The sequence below is a fragment of the Macaca nemestrina genome, chromosome 14, assembly GCF_043159975.1.
Source record: "Macaca nemestrina isolate mMacNem1 chromosome 14, mMacNem.hap1, whole genome shotgun sequence".
Lineage (NCBI taxonomy): Eukaryota > Metazoa > Chordata > Mammalia > Primates > Cercopithecidae > Macaca > Macaca nemestrina.
This window is the reverse complement of record NC_092138.1, coordinates 62086409-62105555: the sequence shown is the minus strand read 5'-3', so window position 1 is coordinate 62105555 and position 19147 is coordinate 62086409. Positions and strand designations below refer to the sequence as shown.

General features: G+C 38.5%; 1 protein-coding gene across 1 annotated transcript in view; it reads left to right on the top strand.

The window, feature by feature from the left end:
• The window catches only part of RIGI (RNA sensor RIG-I), a 73908-nt gene that overhangs the window by 13554 nt on the left and 41207 nt on the right, over nucleotides 1-19147 (top strand). The window contains exon 2 of the mRNA XM_011747963.3: nucleotides 13384-13518. Within this exon, the coding sequence (XP_011746265.2) occupies nucleotides 13384-13518 (135 nt within the window). The remainder of the gene's footprint in view (nucleotides 1-13383; nucleotides 13519-19147) is intronic.

Sequence of the window (19147 nt, the reverse complement as noted above, 5' to 3'; positions counted from 1 at the left end):
TTTATTCTCTTTGTAGTAATTGTGAATGGGAGTTCACTCATGATTTGGCTGTGTGTCTGTTCTTGGTGTATAGGAATGCTTGTGATTTTTGCATATTGATTTTGCATCCTGAGACTTTGCTGAAGTTGCTTATCAGCTTAAGGAGATTTTGGGCTGAGACTATGGGGTTTTCTAAATATACCATCATGTCATCTGCAAACAGATACAATTTGACTTCCTCTTCTCCTAACTGAATACCTTTTATTTCTTTCTCTTGCCTAATTGCCCTGGCCAGAACTTCTAACAGTATGTTGAATAGGAGTGAGGAGAGAGGGCATCCTTGTCCTGTGCCAGTTTTCAAAGGAAATGCTTCCAAGTTTTGCCCATTCAGTATGATACTGGCTGTGGGTTTGTCATAAATAGCTCTTTATTATTTTGAGGTATGTTCCATCAATACCTAGTTTATTGAGAGTTTTTATCATGAAGGCTGTTGAATTTTATCAAAGGCATTTTCTGCATCTATTGAGATAATCATATGATTTTTGTCATTAGTTCTGTTTATGTGATGGATTATGTTTATCGATTTGCATATGTTGAACCAGCCTTGCATCCCAGGAATGAAGCAGACTTGATTATGGTGAATAAGCTTTTTGATGTCCTGCTGGATTCAGTTTTCCAGTATTTTATTGAGGATTTTTGCTTTGATGTTCATCAGAGATATTGGCTTGAAATTTTCTTTTTTTTGTTTTGTCTCTTCCAGATTTTGGTATCAGGATGATGCTAGCTTCATAAAATGAATTAGGGAGGAGTCCCTCTTTTTCTATTGTTGGGAATGGTTTCAGAAGGAATGATACCAGCTCCTCTTTGTACCTCTGATAGAATTCAGCTGTGAATCCATCTGGTCTTGGGCTTTTTTTTGTTGTTGTTGTTGTTGGTAGGCTGTTACTGCCTCAATTTCAGGACTTGTTATTAGTCTATTCAGGGATTTGACTTCTTCCTGGTTTAGTCTTGGGAGGGTGTATGTGTCTAGGAATTTATCCATTTCTTCTAGATTTTCTAGTGTATTTGAGTAGATGTGTTTATAGTATTCTGTGATGGTAGTTTGTATTTCTGTGGGATCACTGGTAATATCCCCTTTATTATTTTCATTGTGTCTATTTGAGCCTTCTCTCTTTTCTTCTTTATTAGACTGGCTTGTGGTCTATTTTGTTAATATTTTCGAAAAACCAGCTCCTGGATTCACTGATTTTTTTTTTGAAGGGTTTTTTGTGTCTCTATCTCCTTCAGTTCTACTCTGATCTTAGTTATTTCTTGTCTTTTGCTAGCTTTTGAATTTGTTTGCTCTTGCTTCTCTAGTTCTTTTAATTGTGATGTTACGATGTCAATTTTAGATCTTTCCTGCTTTCTCCTGTGGTCATTTAGTGCTATAAATTTCCATCTACACACTCCTTTAAATGTGTCACAGAGATTCTGGTACGTTGTGTCTTTGTTCTCATTGGTTTCAAAGACCTTATTTATTTCTGCCTTCATTTCATTATTTACCCAGTAGTCATTCAGGAGCAGGTTGTTCAGTTTCCATGTAGTTGTGCAGTTTTGAGTGAGTTTCTTAATCTTTAGTTCTAATTAGATTGCACAGTGTTCTGGCAGACTGTTATGATTTCCACTCTTTTGCGTTTGCTGTGGAGTGTTTTATTTCCTATTATGTGGTCAATTTTAGAATAAGTATGATGTGGTGCTGAGAAGAACGTATATTCTGTTGATCTGTGGTGGAGAGTTCTGTAGATGTCTATTGGGTCAGCTTTATCCAGAGCTGAGTTTAAGTCCTGAATATTCTTGTTAATTTTTCTGTTTCGTTGATCTATTATTGACAGTGGGGTGTTAAAGTCTCCCACTATTATTGTGTGGGGGTCTGTGTCTCTTTGTAGGTCTGTAAGAACTTGCTTTATGAATCTGGGTATTCCTGTATTGGGTGCATATATATTTAGGATAGTTAGCTCTTCTTGTTGCATTGATCCTTTACCATTATATAATGCCCTTCTTTGTCTTTTTTGATCTTTGTTGGTTGAAAGTCTGTTTTATCAGAGACTGGGATTGCATCCCCTGCTTTTTTTTTTTTTTTTTTCCTTTCCATTTGCTTGGTAAATCTTCCTCCATCCCTTTATTTTGAGCCTATGTGTATCTTTGCATGTGAGATGGGTCTCCTGAATACAACACACCAATGGATCTTGACTCCATCCAATTTGCCAGTCTGTGTCTTTTAATTGGGGCATTTAGCCAATTTACACTTAAGGTTAATATTGTTATGTGTGAATTTGATCCTGTCATTATGATGCTAGCTGGTTATTTTGCCCATTAGTTGATGCATTTTCTTCATCGTGTTGATAGTCTTTATGATTGGTATGTTTTTGCAGTGGCTGGTACTGGTTTTCCTTTCCATATTTCCATAAATATTTCCATATTTAGTGCTTCCTTCAGCAGCTCTTGTAAGGCAGGCCTGGTGGTGACAAAATCTCTCAGCATTTGCTTGTCTGTAAAGGATTTTATTTCTTCTTCACTTATGAATCTTAGTTTGGCTGGATATGAAATTTGGGTTGAAAAATCTTTAAGAATGTTGAATATTGGCCCCCACTCTCTTCTGGCTTGTAGGGTTTCTGCAGCGAGATCTGTTAGTCTGATGGGCTTCCCTTTGTGAGTAACTCAACCTTTCTTTCTGGCTGCGCCTAACATTTTTTCCTCCATTTCAACCTTGGTGAATCTGACGATTATGTCTTGTGTTTTGTGGTTGCTCTTCTCGAGGAGTATCTTTGTGGTGTTCTCTGTATTTTCTGAATTTGAATGTTGGCATGTATTGCTAGGTTGGGGATGTTCTCCTAGATAACATCCTGACGAGGGTTTTCTAACTTGGTTCCATTCTCCCCGTGACTTTCAGGTACACCAATCAAACATTGATTTGGTATTTTCACATAGTCCCATATTTCTTGGAAGCTTTGTTCATTCCTTTTCATTCTTTTTTTCTCTAATCTTGTGTTCATGCTTTATTTCATTAAATTGATCTTCAATCTCCAATATCCTTTCTTCTGCTTGATTGATTCAGCTATTGATAGTTGTGTATGCTTCACAAAGTTCTTATGCTGTTTTTTGGTTCCATCAGGTCATTTAGGTTCTTCTCTAAATTGGTTATTCTAGTTATCACTCCTCTAACGTTTTTTCAAGGTTTGTAGCGTCCTTGCATTAGGTTAGAACATGCTCCTTTAGCTCAGAGGAGTTATTACCCACCTTCTGAAGCCTACTTCTGTCAATTTGTCAAAGTCATTCTCTGTCCACTTTAGTTCCCTTGCTGGTGAGGAGTTGTGATCCTTCGGAGGAGAAGAGGGGTTTTGGTTTTTTGAATTTTCTGCCTTTTTGTGCTGGCTTTTCCTCATCTTCATGGATTTATCTACCTTTGGTCTTTGATTTTGGTGACCTTCAGATGGGTTATCTGTGTGGATGTCCTTTTTGTTGATATTGATGCTATTCCTGTCTGTTAGTTTTCCTTCTAACAGGCCGCTCAGCTGCAGGTCTGATGGAGTTTGCTGGAGGTCCACTCCAGACCCTGTTTGCCTGGGTATTACCAGCAGAGGCAGCAGAACAGCAAAGATTTCTGCCTGTTTCTTCCTTTGGAAGCTTCATCCCAGAGGGGCACCTGCCAGATGCCAGCTGGAGCCTTCCTGTATGAGGTGTCTGTTGTCCCTGGTAGGAGGTGTCTCCCTGCCAAGAGGCATGGGTGTCAGGGACCCACTTGAGGAGGCAGTCTGTCCATTAGCAGAGCTCAAGCGTTGTGCTGGGAGATGTCACACTCTCTTCAGAGCCAGCAGGCAGCAACATTTAAGTCTGCCGAAGCTGCGCCCACAGCCACCCCTTTCCCCAGGTGCCCTGTCCCAGGAAGATGGGAGTTTTATCTATAAGCCCCTGACTGAGGCTGCTGCCTTTTTTTCAGAGATGCCCTGCCCAGAGTGAAGAATCTAGAGAGGCAGTCTGGCTACAGTGGCTTTGCCAAGCTCCAGTAGGCTCCACCCAGTTCGAACTTCCAGGTGGCTTTGTTTACACTGTGAGGGGAATACAGCCTACTCAAGCCTCAGTAATTGTGGATGCCCCTCCCCCAACCAAGCTTGAGTGTCCCAGGTTGACTTCAGACTGCTGTGCTGGCAGTGAGAATTTCAAGCCAGTGGATTTTAGCTTGCTGGGCTCTGTAGGGTTGAGATTTGCTGAGCTAGACCACTTGGCTCCCTGGCTTCAGCCCGCTTTCCAGGAGAGTGAATGGTTCTGTCTTGCTGGCATTAGAGGTACCACTGGGGTATGAAAAAAACTCCTGCAGCTAGCTCAGTGTCTGCCCAAATGGCCACCCAGTTCTGTGCTTGAAACCCAGAGCCCTGGTGGTGTAGGCACCAGAGAGAATCTCCTGGTCTGCGGGTTGCGAAGACCATGGGGAAAAGCATAGTATCTGGGCCACGGTGCACCATTCCTCATGGCACAGTCCTTCGTGGCTTCCCTTGGCTAGGGGAGGGAGTTCCCAGACCCCTTGTGCTTCGTGGGTGAGGTGATACCCTACCCTGCTTCGGCTCACCGTCTGTGGGCTGCACCCACTCTCTAACCAGTCCCAATGAGGTGAACCGGGTACCTCTGTTGGAAATGCAGAAATCACTTGCCTTCTGTGTTGATCTCTCTGTGAGCTGCAGACCAGAGCTGCTCCTTTTTGGCCATCTTGCCCTGGTTCCTAGTCAGGCATTTTTTAAGAGAGGATTTTCATATAGTTAAAAAAAAAAAAAAAAAAAAAAAAAAAAAAAATTTAAGTAAATAATTTGGTTTAAAATTTTAGATTGAGTCTGTAAGGAGCTAGGGAAAATTATGAAAAATAAGAGTTAAATCCCTTGCCTCAAAAGGGGGAGACTTAAAATATTACCATTTTCCACTTGCTTCTGTAGTTTTAAAAAGCTATATGAATGGTTACAGATAATGATACAATTTAAATGATGTTGTATATGTTTTGTTGTTCTTGAAGGAGATAGGAAAGGGAAATATAAACAAGATAACGCAAGGAAAACTAGTTATATCAGCTATGGCCATGTAATTAGGTCAAACATCTTTTAAATAGGTGTAAATGAGTCAGAAAGCAGAATCCAGGTTTTGGTCATCTGCCAGAGACCCGTGTAAAGTCTAATAACATAAAAAATGAAAACGGGGGCCAGGCTTGGTGGCTCATGCCTGTAATTCCAGCACTTTGGGAGCCTCAGGTGGGAGGATTGCTTGAGCCCCAAAAATTGAGCCTATGGTGAGCTATGATCATGCTGCTGTACTTCCGCCTGGGCAATGGAGCAAGACCCTGTCTCAAAAAATAAATAAATAAAAAAGAGATAAAGAAGGGACAAAAATATATTAAATAAATGCATACAAAAAGAAAGCAAGAATTATACTTAAATCGCACTAGTGGAAGGTATTAAGATATCACAGTGAAGAATTGGTACACATAAATCTTTGTTTATTAAATATTAGAAAACATCAAGAAATGGGAATTAATAAGATATCTTTATTAGTACTGCTAAGTCAGATAAATGATAAAGGTATAAATAGGCCGGGCGCGGTGGCTCAAGCCTGTAATCCCAGCACTTTGGGAGGCCAAGACGGGCGGATCACGAGGTCAGGAGATCGAGACCATCCTGGCTAACACGGTGAAACCCCGTCTCTACTAAAAAATACAAAAAAACTAGCCGGGCGAGGTGGCAGGCGCCTGTAGTCCCAGCTACTCGGGAGGCTGAGGCAGGAGAATGGCATAAACCCGGGAGGCGGAGCTTGCAGTGAGCTGAGATCCGGCCACTGCACTCCAGCCTGGGGGACAGAGCGAGACTCCGTCTCAAAAAAAAAAAAAAAAAAAGGTATAAATGATCTGTTTAATAAGGTTAATTTAATGTCTATGTTTTCCATTTTGTATCATATAAAGAATATATCCTTCTCCTCCAATTCTTAAAAAGTTTTGCCAAAGTGATCCTATATGAGTTACAGATAAATATTTAATAAATTCTCAAAGTATAACTTTTATGAGTTTTATTTTCAAGTTTGTAGGCTCTGTGACTCTGGGCAAATGTCTTAACTCTTGTATGCCTCAGTTTCCTTATTTGTAAAATTAGAATAACAACTACGTTTGGGTGTTTTGGAAATTAAACTGCATGGCATTAAATTACAGTTAGCTATTATTCTATATCCCAGAAATTAATCATAGGTTTAAAAAAGTATCAAATAATTTCAAAGTAACATTCTTTTGAGTAACTCCTAACAGAATGAGAAAATGTAAACAAGTATAGCTACTTTCAAAAGTAAGCATGGCAATCAGCCAACACATTATATATTTTAAGATGTAATACGCTTTTAATCAGAATTTATAGCCTAAATGGATTTATTGGTATTTCAAAAGAATGAAAACTTATGAATTAATTAATTTGACAGAAGTAATTGCAAAAAGAACAGCCAGTTAACTCCAAAGACAGCAAACTGGATAAAATAAAGAACAAAAACAAAATTACCCCAAATTACCGGAACTAACAGAGTTCATTCAGTCTTGTTGCAATAGATACGTAAAATAAAAATGGAGGCCACGCATTTTTATCTACTGGAAAACAAGTGAGATTATACTAGAAAAACAGTATTTTCATATACTGGAAAAACAAGCCAGATTATATAACATCTACCTAAATGCATAAAAGATTCTTATAAATCCAATTTAGAAAAAATATGAATGTCCCCTCAAAACTAGCTGTGAGACATGAACAGGAAATTTATTCAGAAAAAAAAAAAAAAGACATTGGCCAAAGGTGGAAGAAATGCCACAAGAAATCATTAAAAACAGTGAAGTTTATTTGTTTGGTCTGTTTTTTTCTCTCAGTTTTGCAAAAGTTATGAAGATTGAGCACATTCAGTGCTATTGAGGGAAATATCATTCATACACTATGGATGGAGGGTAAGTTAGTACAGTTTGGAAGGTAGTTGGGGAAAATGTATTAACATTCATTCATTCCTTCATTGATTCATTCCTTCATTTATGGATTGATTGATTGATTGAGACAGAATCTCACTCTGTCGCCTCTGCTGGAGTACGGTGGTGCAATCTCAGCTCACTGCAATCTCCACCTCCCAGGTTTAAGCGATTCTCCTACCTCAGCCTTCTGAGTAGCTGGGATTACGGGTGCAAGCCACCACGCCTGGCTAATTTTTCTATTTTTAGTAGAGGTGGAGTTTCACCATGTTGGCTAGGCTGGTCTTGAACTCCTGACCTCAAGTGATCCACCTGCCTTGGCCTCCCAAAGTGCGGGATTAGAGGCATGAGCCACCGCGCCTGGCCTCAACATTTAAAAGCATATACCATTAAACTGAGGAATTATACTTCTGAGAACTTATTCTAGGGAAAAGTTGGTAAAGCAGGTAAAGACAGATGTGTCTGTACTAAACACATTTTAGTTACCTATTAATAAGGAATACATTATACTACACTTATGTGACATAAAACTATGCAGCCACTAAAAGTTGATGTAGGTACATATTTATTAATAGGAAACAACATCTGTAATCCATTGAGTAGAAAAGAGCAGATTTGTTAAATCTTATTTATTTAAAACTATATATTTATACACATAATCAGATACATAGAAGGATGGTTTCTAGAGGTTGTTACATGTGATTGAAGATAGTCATACATTTAACAAAAATATGCTGAAATGATATGAAGAAAACTATGAAGTCCCTGAGGAGAAATCAGGCTCTGATTTGATTGAGGAAGAGACAGCCTACGTTTCTGCATGGGGACTATAGGTTTGTAAACATGTCAGTTCTCCCCACGCTAATTTATAGAAGGCAATCACAATAAATATACCAGAAAGTAAGTTAAAAGAAAAAGCACGCTGAAGAACTTCTTAATTTTTAATGTGAGTATATATTAATGTAGTATAATTTAATGTATTCCTTATTAATAGGTAACTAAAATGTGTTTAGTACATACATATCTATGTCTTTACCTGCTTTACCAACTTTTCCCTGGAATAAGTTCTCAGAAGTATAATGTGAAAGATACCCCTGAGGTCTTCTTTTGATTCCCTCTGCAGAGGCAACCATTGTTACGAAGTTGATTTACATTTTTCTTACTTATGCCTTTTTACTTTATAATGTGCATCTCTGTCCACATACCTTTTGGGTTCAACTCCTTTTTCTATTTTCTATTAGAGTGATCAAGTTTTTCTCTCTTCCCTATTTTTTTCTAGGCTGCTTTGGAAGCTCTAGATTCCATTGGTTAACTTTAATTGTGACACATATATCTATTATATATAATAGATATATAATATATAATTATACAAAAATATGTATGTTATATAATATATAACAATATTATATATTATAATAGATATATACTATATATGCTATATATAGTATATATTATACTATATATAATTTATTATATAATATATAATATATGTAATTATATATAATTAATATATATTAAAATTATATATAATATATTAAAAATTATAAACTAAAATATAAATTTAATTTATATTTATATAAAATAATAAATTTATTATAAATAAAAATAAAATAATTTTAATTTATATAAAAATATAAATTTAATTTAATTATATATAATTATATATTATATAAATATATAATTATTTATTTATGTAATATAAATATATTTATTTATGTAATATATATTATATTATATAAATATATTTATTTATGTAATATAAATATATTTATTTATATTATATAAATATAATTTATGTAATATAAATATAAATATAAATATAAATATAATTTATTTAAAATTATATTTATAATTAATTTAAAATATAAATATAAATATAAATATAATTATGTAATATGAATATATTTATATTATATAAATATAATTATGTAATATAAATATTTATATAATATAAATATTATTTATGTTTATGTAATATAAATATTTATTTATATAATATAAATATAATTATTTATATTATATAAATATATTATATATTTATATAGATAATTATGTATAATTAATATATAATATATATAATATCATATAATATAAAAATTATATAAATTGTAATAAATTATACATTTAATAATTTAATACATCTATATATATTTAGTATATAAAATAATATATGATATATGATAATATATGATATAATAATATATATTATATATGATATTTATATCAGTATTATTTTTTATACTAAATATATATATTTTATATACTAAATATATATATTTTATATATTTATTAAATGTATTAAATGTATAATACATATATATGTTTTTGAGATGGTCTTCTTCTGTTGCCCAGGCTGGAGTGCAGTGGTGGGATTTTAGCTCTTAGCTCACTGCAGTCTCCACCTCCGGGGTTCAAGTGATTCTCCTGCCTCAGCCTCCTGAGTAGCTGAGATTACAGGCACTGGCCACCATGCCCATCTAATTTTTGTATTTTTTTAGTAGAGACAGGGTTTCACCATGTTAGCCAGGCTGGTCTTGAACTCCTAGCCTCAAGTAATCCACCCACCTCAGCCTCCCAAAGTGCTAGGATTACAGGCGTGAGCCACTGTGCCTGGCCGTGACAAGTATATTTTATCAGTGAGGATTTGGTCAGGGACCAGAGACACTAATGAGTGTTATGGCTGGATATAAAACTTTTGATTCATATTTTTTTGCCATCCGTGGAAAGCAAAGGGAGCTTATCCACACTCTCCCCATGCCCACATCTAGCATCTTGTTTACTATAACCCTCTCTGCAATCAGATATTGTGATTACTGACACTAGTTACTTCGTGGAAAAGGAGCACTAAAGCCATGTTTCTCCTGGAGAACTTGCATGGTTCCCTGGAAGCTGCAGGACTTTTCTTACTCACAGGTTGTCCAGGATGTTTCAAGGCAGACCTGGGTGTGTGTGTGTGTGTGTATGTATGTGTGTATGTGTGTGCATTTGAGATGGAGTCTTGCTCTATTGCCCAGGCTGGAGTGCAGTGGCACGATCTCGGCTCACGGCAACCTCTGTCTCCTGGGTTCAAGTGATTCTCCTGCCTCAGCCTCCTGAGTAGCTGGAATTATAGGCACTGACCACCACGCCTGGCTAATTTTTGTATTTTCAGTAGAGATGGGGTTTCACCATGTTGGCTGGTCTCAAACCCCTGACCTCAAGTGATCCACCCACCTCAGCCTCCCAAAGTGCTGGGATTAGAGGTGTGAGCCACTATGCCCACCCTCAGATTTTTTATAATATTTTGGAGTCAAAGGCCAAGTGTGATTCTGGAGAGGCACCAGGTGGGCACTATTCTGAGTATCCATTCCTTTGGTAGCACTTTCTGGACACATGCATGAGCCAGGTACTGTGCTGACGATTACAAGATAAATGTTCCAAGTCACAGTCTCAGGTAGAAGACAGGCCCACATTTACTATGTACTATGCAGTGTAAGTGCTTTAGTCAGTAGTCAGTAAAGAGCTTTAGTCAGTAAAGAGACTGAGAAAGCAGAGAAGGGATCAAGAAATTCTACCTTGAGAAGCTGAGGTTGGCATCACAGTGGGCCCGGGGACAGCAAAGGCAGTGGGAAATACTGTTAAAGATGAGGTTTTGTCTGCATTGTCGATGCTTTTGAGGAAATTGTCACTACTCTGTAGCAGCAGATATTGGGGCCAGGTGGTGGGATGGGCCTGACCACATGCAAAGTAAATGTGAACTGCCCAGGATACTGCAAGGCAGTTTATCTGGGAAGGCGGTAGCTGTGGCTGGGATAAATTTGCGTCTCCACGTGGAATATCTGTAATGGCTGGTAGCATGTCAAAAGGAAGCTCAAGCAGCAGGGAGGCCTGGGAACAAAAGTACAGCTGTAAGGACTGGGCTTAGGAACAGAATGAACTGACTCAATGAAATACGGTAGGATTGTGGGTCCAGGGAAGCTGGGATAGGTGACAAGATAGGTTGCTGTTACGGGTTGAATTGTGTCCCCCCAACCCAAAAGATATGTTCAAGTCCTAATTCCCAGTACTTCAGAATGTGATTTATTTGGAGATTGTGTCTTTACAGAGGTAATTAGTTACGATGAGGTCATACTAGAGTAGGGCAGGCCCCTAGTTCAATCTGACTGGTGTCCCTCTAAGAAAACAGCCATGTGAAGTCATAGAGACAACAAGAATGCCGTGTGAAAACATAGGCAGAGACTGGAGTGATGTGGCCACAAGCCAGAGAAACGGAAGGCACAGTTGGAGGGAGCATTGTTACAAGCCAAGGAATGCCAGCAGCTACCAGAAACTGGAAGGGCAGGGAATGCATTCTCCCTTAGAGTCTTCAGAGGAAGCATGACTCTGCTGACACCGTGATTCACAATTCTGGCCTCCAAGAACAGAGAGAATAAGCTTCTATTGTTTAAACCACCTGGTTTGTCCTAATTTGTTATTGCAGCCACAGGAAACTCATACAGAAGGCTAAAATGAAAAAGATGATAAGAAGTATTGGCAAGGATGTGTAGAAATTGGAATCCTCTTAGATTACTTGTGGGAATGTAAGATGGTGCAGCTCCTTTGGAAAATGGCTTGACAATTCCCTACAACGTTAAAAACGGAGTTACCATAAGAACTAGAAATCTCACACCTATGTGTATACTCAAGAGAAATGAATATATACATCTTCACATAAAATTGCTCATGAATGTCCATAGCATGTCTATTTGTAATAGGCAAAATATGGACACAACTCAAATGGCCACTGAGGAGTGGATAAACAAAATGTGGTGTATCCATACAGTGGGATATGATCTGGCAATAAAAAGGAATGAATAATAACATGTTACAACATGGTTAAACCTTAAAAACATTATGCAAAGTAAGACAGGCCAGACACAGACTATGTATTGCATGATTCCATTAATATGAAATGTGTAAAATAGGCAAATCCATGGAGACTCAATTTGATTAGTGTTTGCCCGGGGCTAAGGAGAGGGAAAGTAGGGAATGACTGCTAATGGATATAGGTTTTCTTTTTATAGTAATGAAAATGTACTAAAATTAGATAGTACTAATGGATTCACCGCTCCAAAAACCATTGAATTTTATTTTTTGAAAGGGTTGATTTTATTGTTGTCAAGACAGAGACCTTGGCAGAGATGCCTTTAAGTAGAGCAAGATTATAAGGCATTCCTTCTTCTCTTCCTTCATTCATTAAACATACCTTTGTTTACTGTCTATTATGTGCTAGGTCTTCTTCTAATCTATGAGGATATAGTGGTTCACCAGCCTGACAACTTGCTTACTCCCTTGGAATTTGCATTCCATCAACAATTGAAAAAACCCCAGAAAATTATCAAGTATTAGGTCATACCAAGGTAGCATTTTTGTTACTACTCCTCAGGTATGAAATTAGTGTACAAAGTTAGAATGACCACCAGCAGTTGGTAGATAGTTTTCTCCCAAAAAGACCATGAAAATATCCCTTACTTACTTCCTTCTCCTTTGCTTGTCCTATTTCTTTTCTTTTTTTTTTTTTTTTTTTTTTCGAGACGGAGTCTCGCTCTGTAGCTCAGGCTGGAGTGCAGTGGCCGGATCTCAGCTCACTGCAAGCTCCGCCTCCCAGGTTTACGCCATTCTCCTGCCTCAGCCTCCCGAGTAGCTGGGACTACAGGCGCCCGCCACCTCGCCCGGCTAGTTTTTTGTATTTTTTAGTAGAGACGGGGTTTCACGGTGTTCGCCAGGATGGTCTCGATCTCCTGACCTCGTGATCCGCCCGTCTCGGCCTCCCAAAGTGCTGGGATTACAGGCTTGAGCCACCGCGCCCGGCCCTGCTTGTCCTATTTCAAGACAAGTTTTCACTCTGTTTCCCAGGCTGGAGTACAGTGATGCCATCATAGCTTACTGGAACCTTGAACTCCTTGGTTCAAGTGATCCTCCCACCTCAGCCTCCAAAGTAGCTGAGACTACAGGTGTGAGCCACCACACCCAACTAATTAAAAGAAATTTTTTTTTCTAGAGGCTGGGTGCAGTGGCTTACACCTGTAATCCCAGTACTTTGAGAGGCTGAGACAGGAGGATAGTTTGAGGCCACCATGACTTCTCCCTTTTTGCGGGGACATTTTTTTATACATCTTCAAGAAATTCCTTTTCTAGAGTGTGTGCTCAGACCTCCATACCAAACTGGAAGTTTCCAGAGAGGATGGGAAGAGTGGCTTGGTGAAGAATGGGCATAGTCGGCCTGGGCAGAGGTTTTGCTGCTTCTCTAAAGATTCTTCCAATGCTGTGACTTGTTACAGTTCCTGTCACTATTTGGGAAGGTCTCGTGATCCTTTTCTGGTTTTTCTTCTAATGATTAATAGTTCTGCAATTTGATGAGTCATTTTTGCTTCTGTTCGTAGAAGAGGTGCAGTATATTCAGGCTGAGAAAAACAACAAGGGCCCAATGGAGGCTGCCACACTTTTTCTCAAGTTCCTGTTGGAGCTCCAGGAGGAAGGCTGGTTCCGTGGCTTTTTGGATGCCCTAGACCATGCAGGTTAGTTCATTCTTTTTAATCACAAATCCCAAATCTTTTTAATCACAAATCACAAATCACAAAACCTTGCTGCCTGACAATACTGTAAAAGTGAAAAGCTATTAATTTTGAAGTATCCACTTATAGTTCATGCCTCTTAGTCTGAGGCAATGTAAAGACTGTGTTTAGGCAGATGACATAATTGTTTACCTGAAACATCCAGCAAAAGAATCTGCAGAGAGATTATTGTTACTAATGGAAGAGTTTTGCAAGATTATTTGGATATAAAACTAATACACAAAAATTAGTTGCATTTCTGCCCAGTGGAAGCAAACAAAATATGTAATCCAAAATGAAGTATCATTTCTAATAATAACAATTGTAATATATTTAGGAATAAATCTAACAAAAGATGTATAAGGTCTGAATGGAGAAAATGATAAATTGTTATTGAAAGATACTAAAGAAGTCCTGAATGGAAAAACATACCCATCACATAGAGAAGGAGGCTTGAGATCATAAAAAATGTCAGTTCTCCCTACATTGATCTTGTATATTCAATATAATTCTAATAAAAATCCTACATACTTTTCAGAGTGTGGCAAGTTGATTCTACAATGTATATGGAAGAATTACGACCCAACAATAGTCAAGACACCCCTAAAGAAGACAAGTTTAGTAGATTGGGGCTTTTCTTTCTACCTGTCAGCATTTGTTAGAAAGCTACAGGCATTGAGACAGTGAAATGTTGGTTCTGGCACTGACAAACTGACCATTGAAACAGAATAAAGACCCTTTAATTAGGCCCATGTCTTTATGGAAACCTGATATATTAGACGTCACTGAGAAAGGAGGATTACTGGGAAAGGAGGAGCTATTAAAAAAATAGCGTTGATAAACAGAATAATATTAAAAACCAAACAAACTCAAGCTGGACATGGTGGCATGTGCCTGTAGTCCCAGCTACTCAGGAGGCTGAGGCAGGAGGACTGCCTGAGTCCAGAAGTTTGAGGCTGCAGTGAGCTATGATGGCACTGCTGCACTCCAGCCTGGGCAACATAGGGAGACCCCCGCATTTAAAAAACAAACCCTGGGCCGGGCGTGGTGGCTCACGCCTGTAATCCCAGCACTTTGGGAGGATGAGGCGGGCAGATTACCTGAGGTCAGGAGTTTGAGACCAGTTTAGCCAACTTGGCAAAACCCTGTCTCTACTAAAAATACAAAAATTAGCTGGGCGTGGTGGTGGGCACCTGTAATCCCAGCTACTCTGGAGGCTGAAGCAGGAGAATTGCTTGAACCCAGGAGGCGGAGGTTGCAGTGAGCTGAGATTGCATCATTGCACTCCAGCTTGGGCAATGAGTAAAACTCCTTCTCAAATTAAAATAAATAAATAAATAAACCGTGTATTTAAAAAACAAACCCTAACTTTCATGCCCATGTGGATACAAATAAATAAATACATTTGTATTCCTTACATCAAGTTTATCAAAAACACCATAAAGAAAGTGAAAAAACAAAACAAAACAAATCACAAACTCTGGGAGAAGATATTTTCAAAATATATAATCACTAAAGGATTAGTATCTAGAATATATTAAAAAGGTCTTAAAATCAATTGGAAAAAGAAAACATAGAGCAAAAAATTTGGACAAACATTTCAATGAATACGAAGAATGAAATAAATGTATGAAAAGATTCTCAGCCCAATTAGGAATTTGGGAATTGTAGATTAGGAACACAGTGAAATAACATTTTATAACTACCAGACAGCAAAACTTAAGTCCAGCAGTACTAAGGTTAAAGAAGATATTTAATGGAAATCTTTTTTTTTTTTTTTTTGAGACAGAGTCTCGCTCTGTTGCCCAGGCTGGAGTGCAATGGCACGATCTCGGCTCACTGCAACCTCCGCCTCCTAGGTTCAAGTTATTTTCATGTCTCAGCCTCCTGAGTAGCTGGGATTACAGGTGCCCACCACCATACCTGGCTAATTATTGTATTTTTAGTAGAGATGGGTTTTTTTGTTATTTGGGTTTTTTTTGAGATGGAGTCTCACTCTGTCGCCTAGGCTGGAGTGCAGTGGCGCGATCTCGGCTCACTGCAAGCTCCGCCTCCCGGGTTTATGCCATTCTCCTGCCTCAGCCTCCCGAGTAGCTGGTACTACAGGCGCGCACCACCACGCCCGGCTAATTTTTTGTATCTTTAGTAGAGACAGGGTTTCACCATGTTAGCCAGGATGGTCTCGATCTCCTGACCTCGTGATCCGCCTGCCTCGGTCTCCCAAAGTGCTGGAATTACAGGCGTGAGCCACCGCGCCTAGCCAGAGATGGGGTTTTGTCATATTGGTCAGGTTGGCCTCGAACTCCTGACCTCAGGTGATCCACCTGCCTCGGCCTCCCAAAGTGCTGGGATTATAGGCGTGAGCTACCGTGCCTGGCTGGAAATCTTAAATATCATTATATAGATTGTAAATTGATACAACTATTTTGAAAAATAACTTGATATCACCTTGTAGAATTCAGCTCTCATGTATCCTTCTATCCAAAAGTTTCACTTTTAAGTTTGTGCCCTAGAAAAACTTATCCATATATTCCAGAATATGCATATAAGAGTGTTCATAGTATAATTGTAACAAAAGCAAGCAAACAAAACTGGAAATTAGCCTGATGTCTTTTAAGAGGAGAATGTATACATAAATTTTATAGTATTTACACATGGTCCATTAAACTACAATGAAAAGGTGTGAACACATCTATAGATGACAACTCAGGTGAGTTGTAGAAATGTAATGTTAAATTTTAAAGAAAGAGAAACTTACATGGCATAGGATATAATATTTATAAAGCTCCAAAAAGCTAAACTTAACATATTGCTTAGGGAATCAAATATATGCAACTATTAAAAAATTAAAGTATTGATATATTAAATACAGGAAAGCAGTGACTTTGGCAGGGAGCAGAGAGGTTGGAAAGAGAAGGCACAAAGTATTGGAATATGTTGGTTTTTTTTGTTTGTTTGTTTTTTGTTTTTGTTTTTTTGAGGCAGAGTTTCACTCCATAGCCCAGGCTGGAGTGCAGTGTTGCAATCTCCGCTCACTGCAACCTCCGCCTCCTGGGTCCTGGTTCAAGCAATTCTTCTCCCTCAGCCTCCCGAGTAGCTGGGATTACAGGCACATGCCACCATGCCCAGCTAATTTTTGTATTTTTAGTAGAGATGGGGTTTCACCATGTTGGTCAGACTGGTCTTGAACACCTGGCCTCAAGTGATCTGCCTGCCTTGGCCTCCTAAAGTGCTGGGATTACAGGCATGAGCCCCTGCACCCAGCCGGAATTTGGTGGTTCTTAAATTGGATAGTGGGTTCACATATGTTCCTTTTCTTGTTACAGTCTTTATTATATATGTTACAAATATTCTGGTACATGCATCAAATATTACATAATTTTTACATTTCTGTTTTCAGAGCTATGGCGTTTTCTATCAACAGAAGAATCATGAAGTTCATAAATTTGGAAAGGAGAGCTTTATTTTTCATAAAGGGTTGGCAGTCTGTCTGCATGGTGGCCATTTTGACAGGCTGGGAAGTGTAGCCTCCTGCCAGAAGCGGGAAACAGGCACTTTGAGGGTAGGAAGAGTGAAACAGGGATTTATGCTGAACAGGGTGACCAAATATTCAGTAAGCTGCAGGAGGAGTCATGAATATGAAAGTAGAAGAATGCACCTGGGCAGCTGAGTTCATGCCTTTCCATGGCACCCATGTTCAAAAACTGGCAGTGTTAGCATGATCCATGGGTGGAGTTTTTGGCCCTCTGATGTCAGAAGGTGAAGCAGAGGACATGAAAACTCTCACTGCACATCCTTCATAGACTAGCCAGACCCACTCTATGGTTGGTGGTCTCTTATCAGGAAGAAATGCTGGTTGGTTGTAGTGTTGAAACTGCTAAAGGGAGGGGCAGTCAGGAGGTTGGTTGAAATCAGCAATGGAGCAAGTCTTTCCAAAGGGCTGGTTTCTGTTTCTCTTCAGAGAAAGCACTATTTCTCCACTTTGGGGATATGATTAATCTGGATATTGTAAGTTATTTTAACCCTTACCAACCTGTTAGGTAAAAATAGTACTTTTAATGGTTTAGTATTGGAAGTCCTAGCTGGAGCAGTTAGGCAAGGAAAAGAAAGACAAGGTATCCAAATTGGAAAAGAAGAAGTAAAATAATCTGTTTGCAGATGGCAGAATTTTTTTTTTTTTTTTTTTTTTTGAGACAGTCTCGCTCTGTCGCCTGGGTTGGATGGAATGCAGTGGCGCGATCTCGGCTCACTGCAAGCTCTGCCTCCTGGGTTCACGCCATTCTCCTGCCTCAGCCTCCCGAGTAGCTGGGACTACAGGTGCTCGCCACCACACCCAGCTAATTTTGTGTATTTTTAGTAGAGACCGGCTTTCACCGTGTTAACCAGGATGATCTCAATCTCCTGACCTCGTGATCTGCCTGCCTTAGCCTCCCAAAGTGCTGGGATTACAGGCGTGAGCCACCATGCCCGGCCAATGGCAGAATCTTATATGTAGAAAACCCTAAAGATTTTAGAAAAAACTATTAGAACTAATTCAGAAAAGTTTCAGGACACAAATCAACACCCCAAAATTAGTCACATGTTTATGTATTGACAAATAATCCAAAAAAGAAATTAAGGTAACAATTCCATTTATAATAGCAACAAAAGGATTAAAATACTTAGGAAGAAACCTAACCAAGGAGATAAAAGATTCACACCCTGAAAACAACAAAATATTGCTGAAAGAATGAAAGATAACACAAATAAATGGAAAGACATCTCCATTCATGAATTAAAGACTTAAGATGCCTATACTACCAAAAGTGAACTGCAGATTCAATGCACTCCCTATCAAAATCCCAATGGCATTTTTTTTGTAGAAATAGAAAAATGTATCCAAAATTTATAGAGAATCTCAAGGTATCTCAAATAGGTAAAATTTTGATAATGAAAAATAAACCAGGAGGCCTCACCTCTCCTGATTTCAAAACACATTAAAAATCTGTAGCAATCAAAATGGTGTGGCACTGGCATAAAGACAGAGAAATAAGCCAAAAGAGCACCCAGAAATAAATTCTCAAGTATGTGGTCAAAGATACCAAGACCACTCAATGGGGAAAGGACAATCTCTTCAGCAAATGTTGTTGGGAAAACTGGATATTCATATGCAAAATAATGAATTTTGACACTTATACCATGTATTACAGTTCTCCAGAGAAACAAAAGCAATAGGATATATTTGTGTGTATATATGATGAGATATGTATACACATTGTTACATGTATATTTTTGGAATTGGCTCACGTGATTATGGAGGCTGAGATGTCCCATGATCTGCTGTCTGCAATCTGGAGAATCAGAAGAGCAGTTGGTGTAATTCAGAGTCTGAAGGCCTGAGAACCAGGACCTCTGATGTCCAAGGGCAAGAAAAATGATGAGCTCAAGAAAAGAGAATTGGCCCTTCTTCTCCCTTTTTGTCTATAATGGATTGGATGATGTCTGCACACATCAGTGAGGGTGAATTTCTTTATTCAGTCTGATTCAAGTGATAATCTGTTCTGAAAACACCGTTACAGACACACCCAAAAATAATGTTTTACCAGCTATCTGG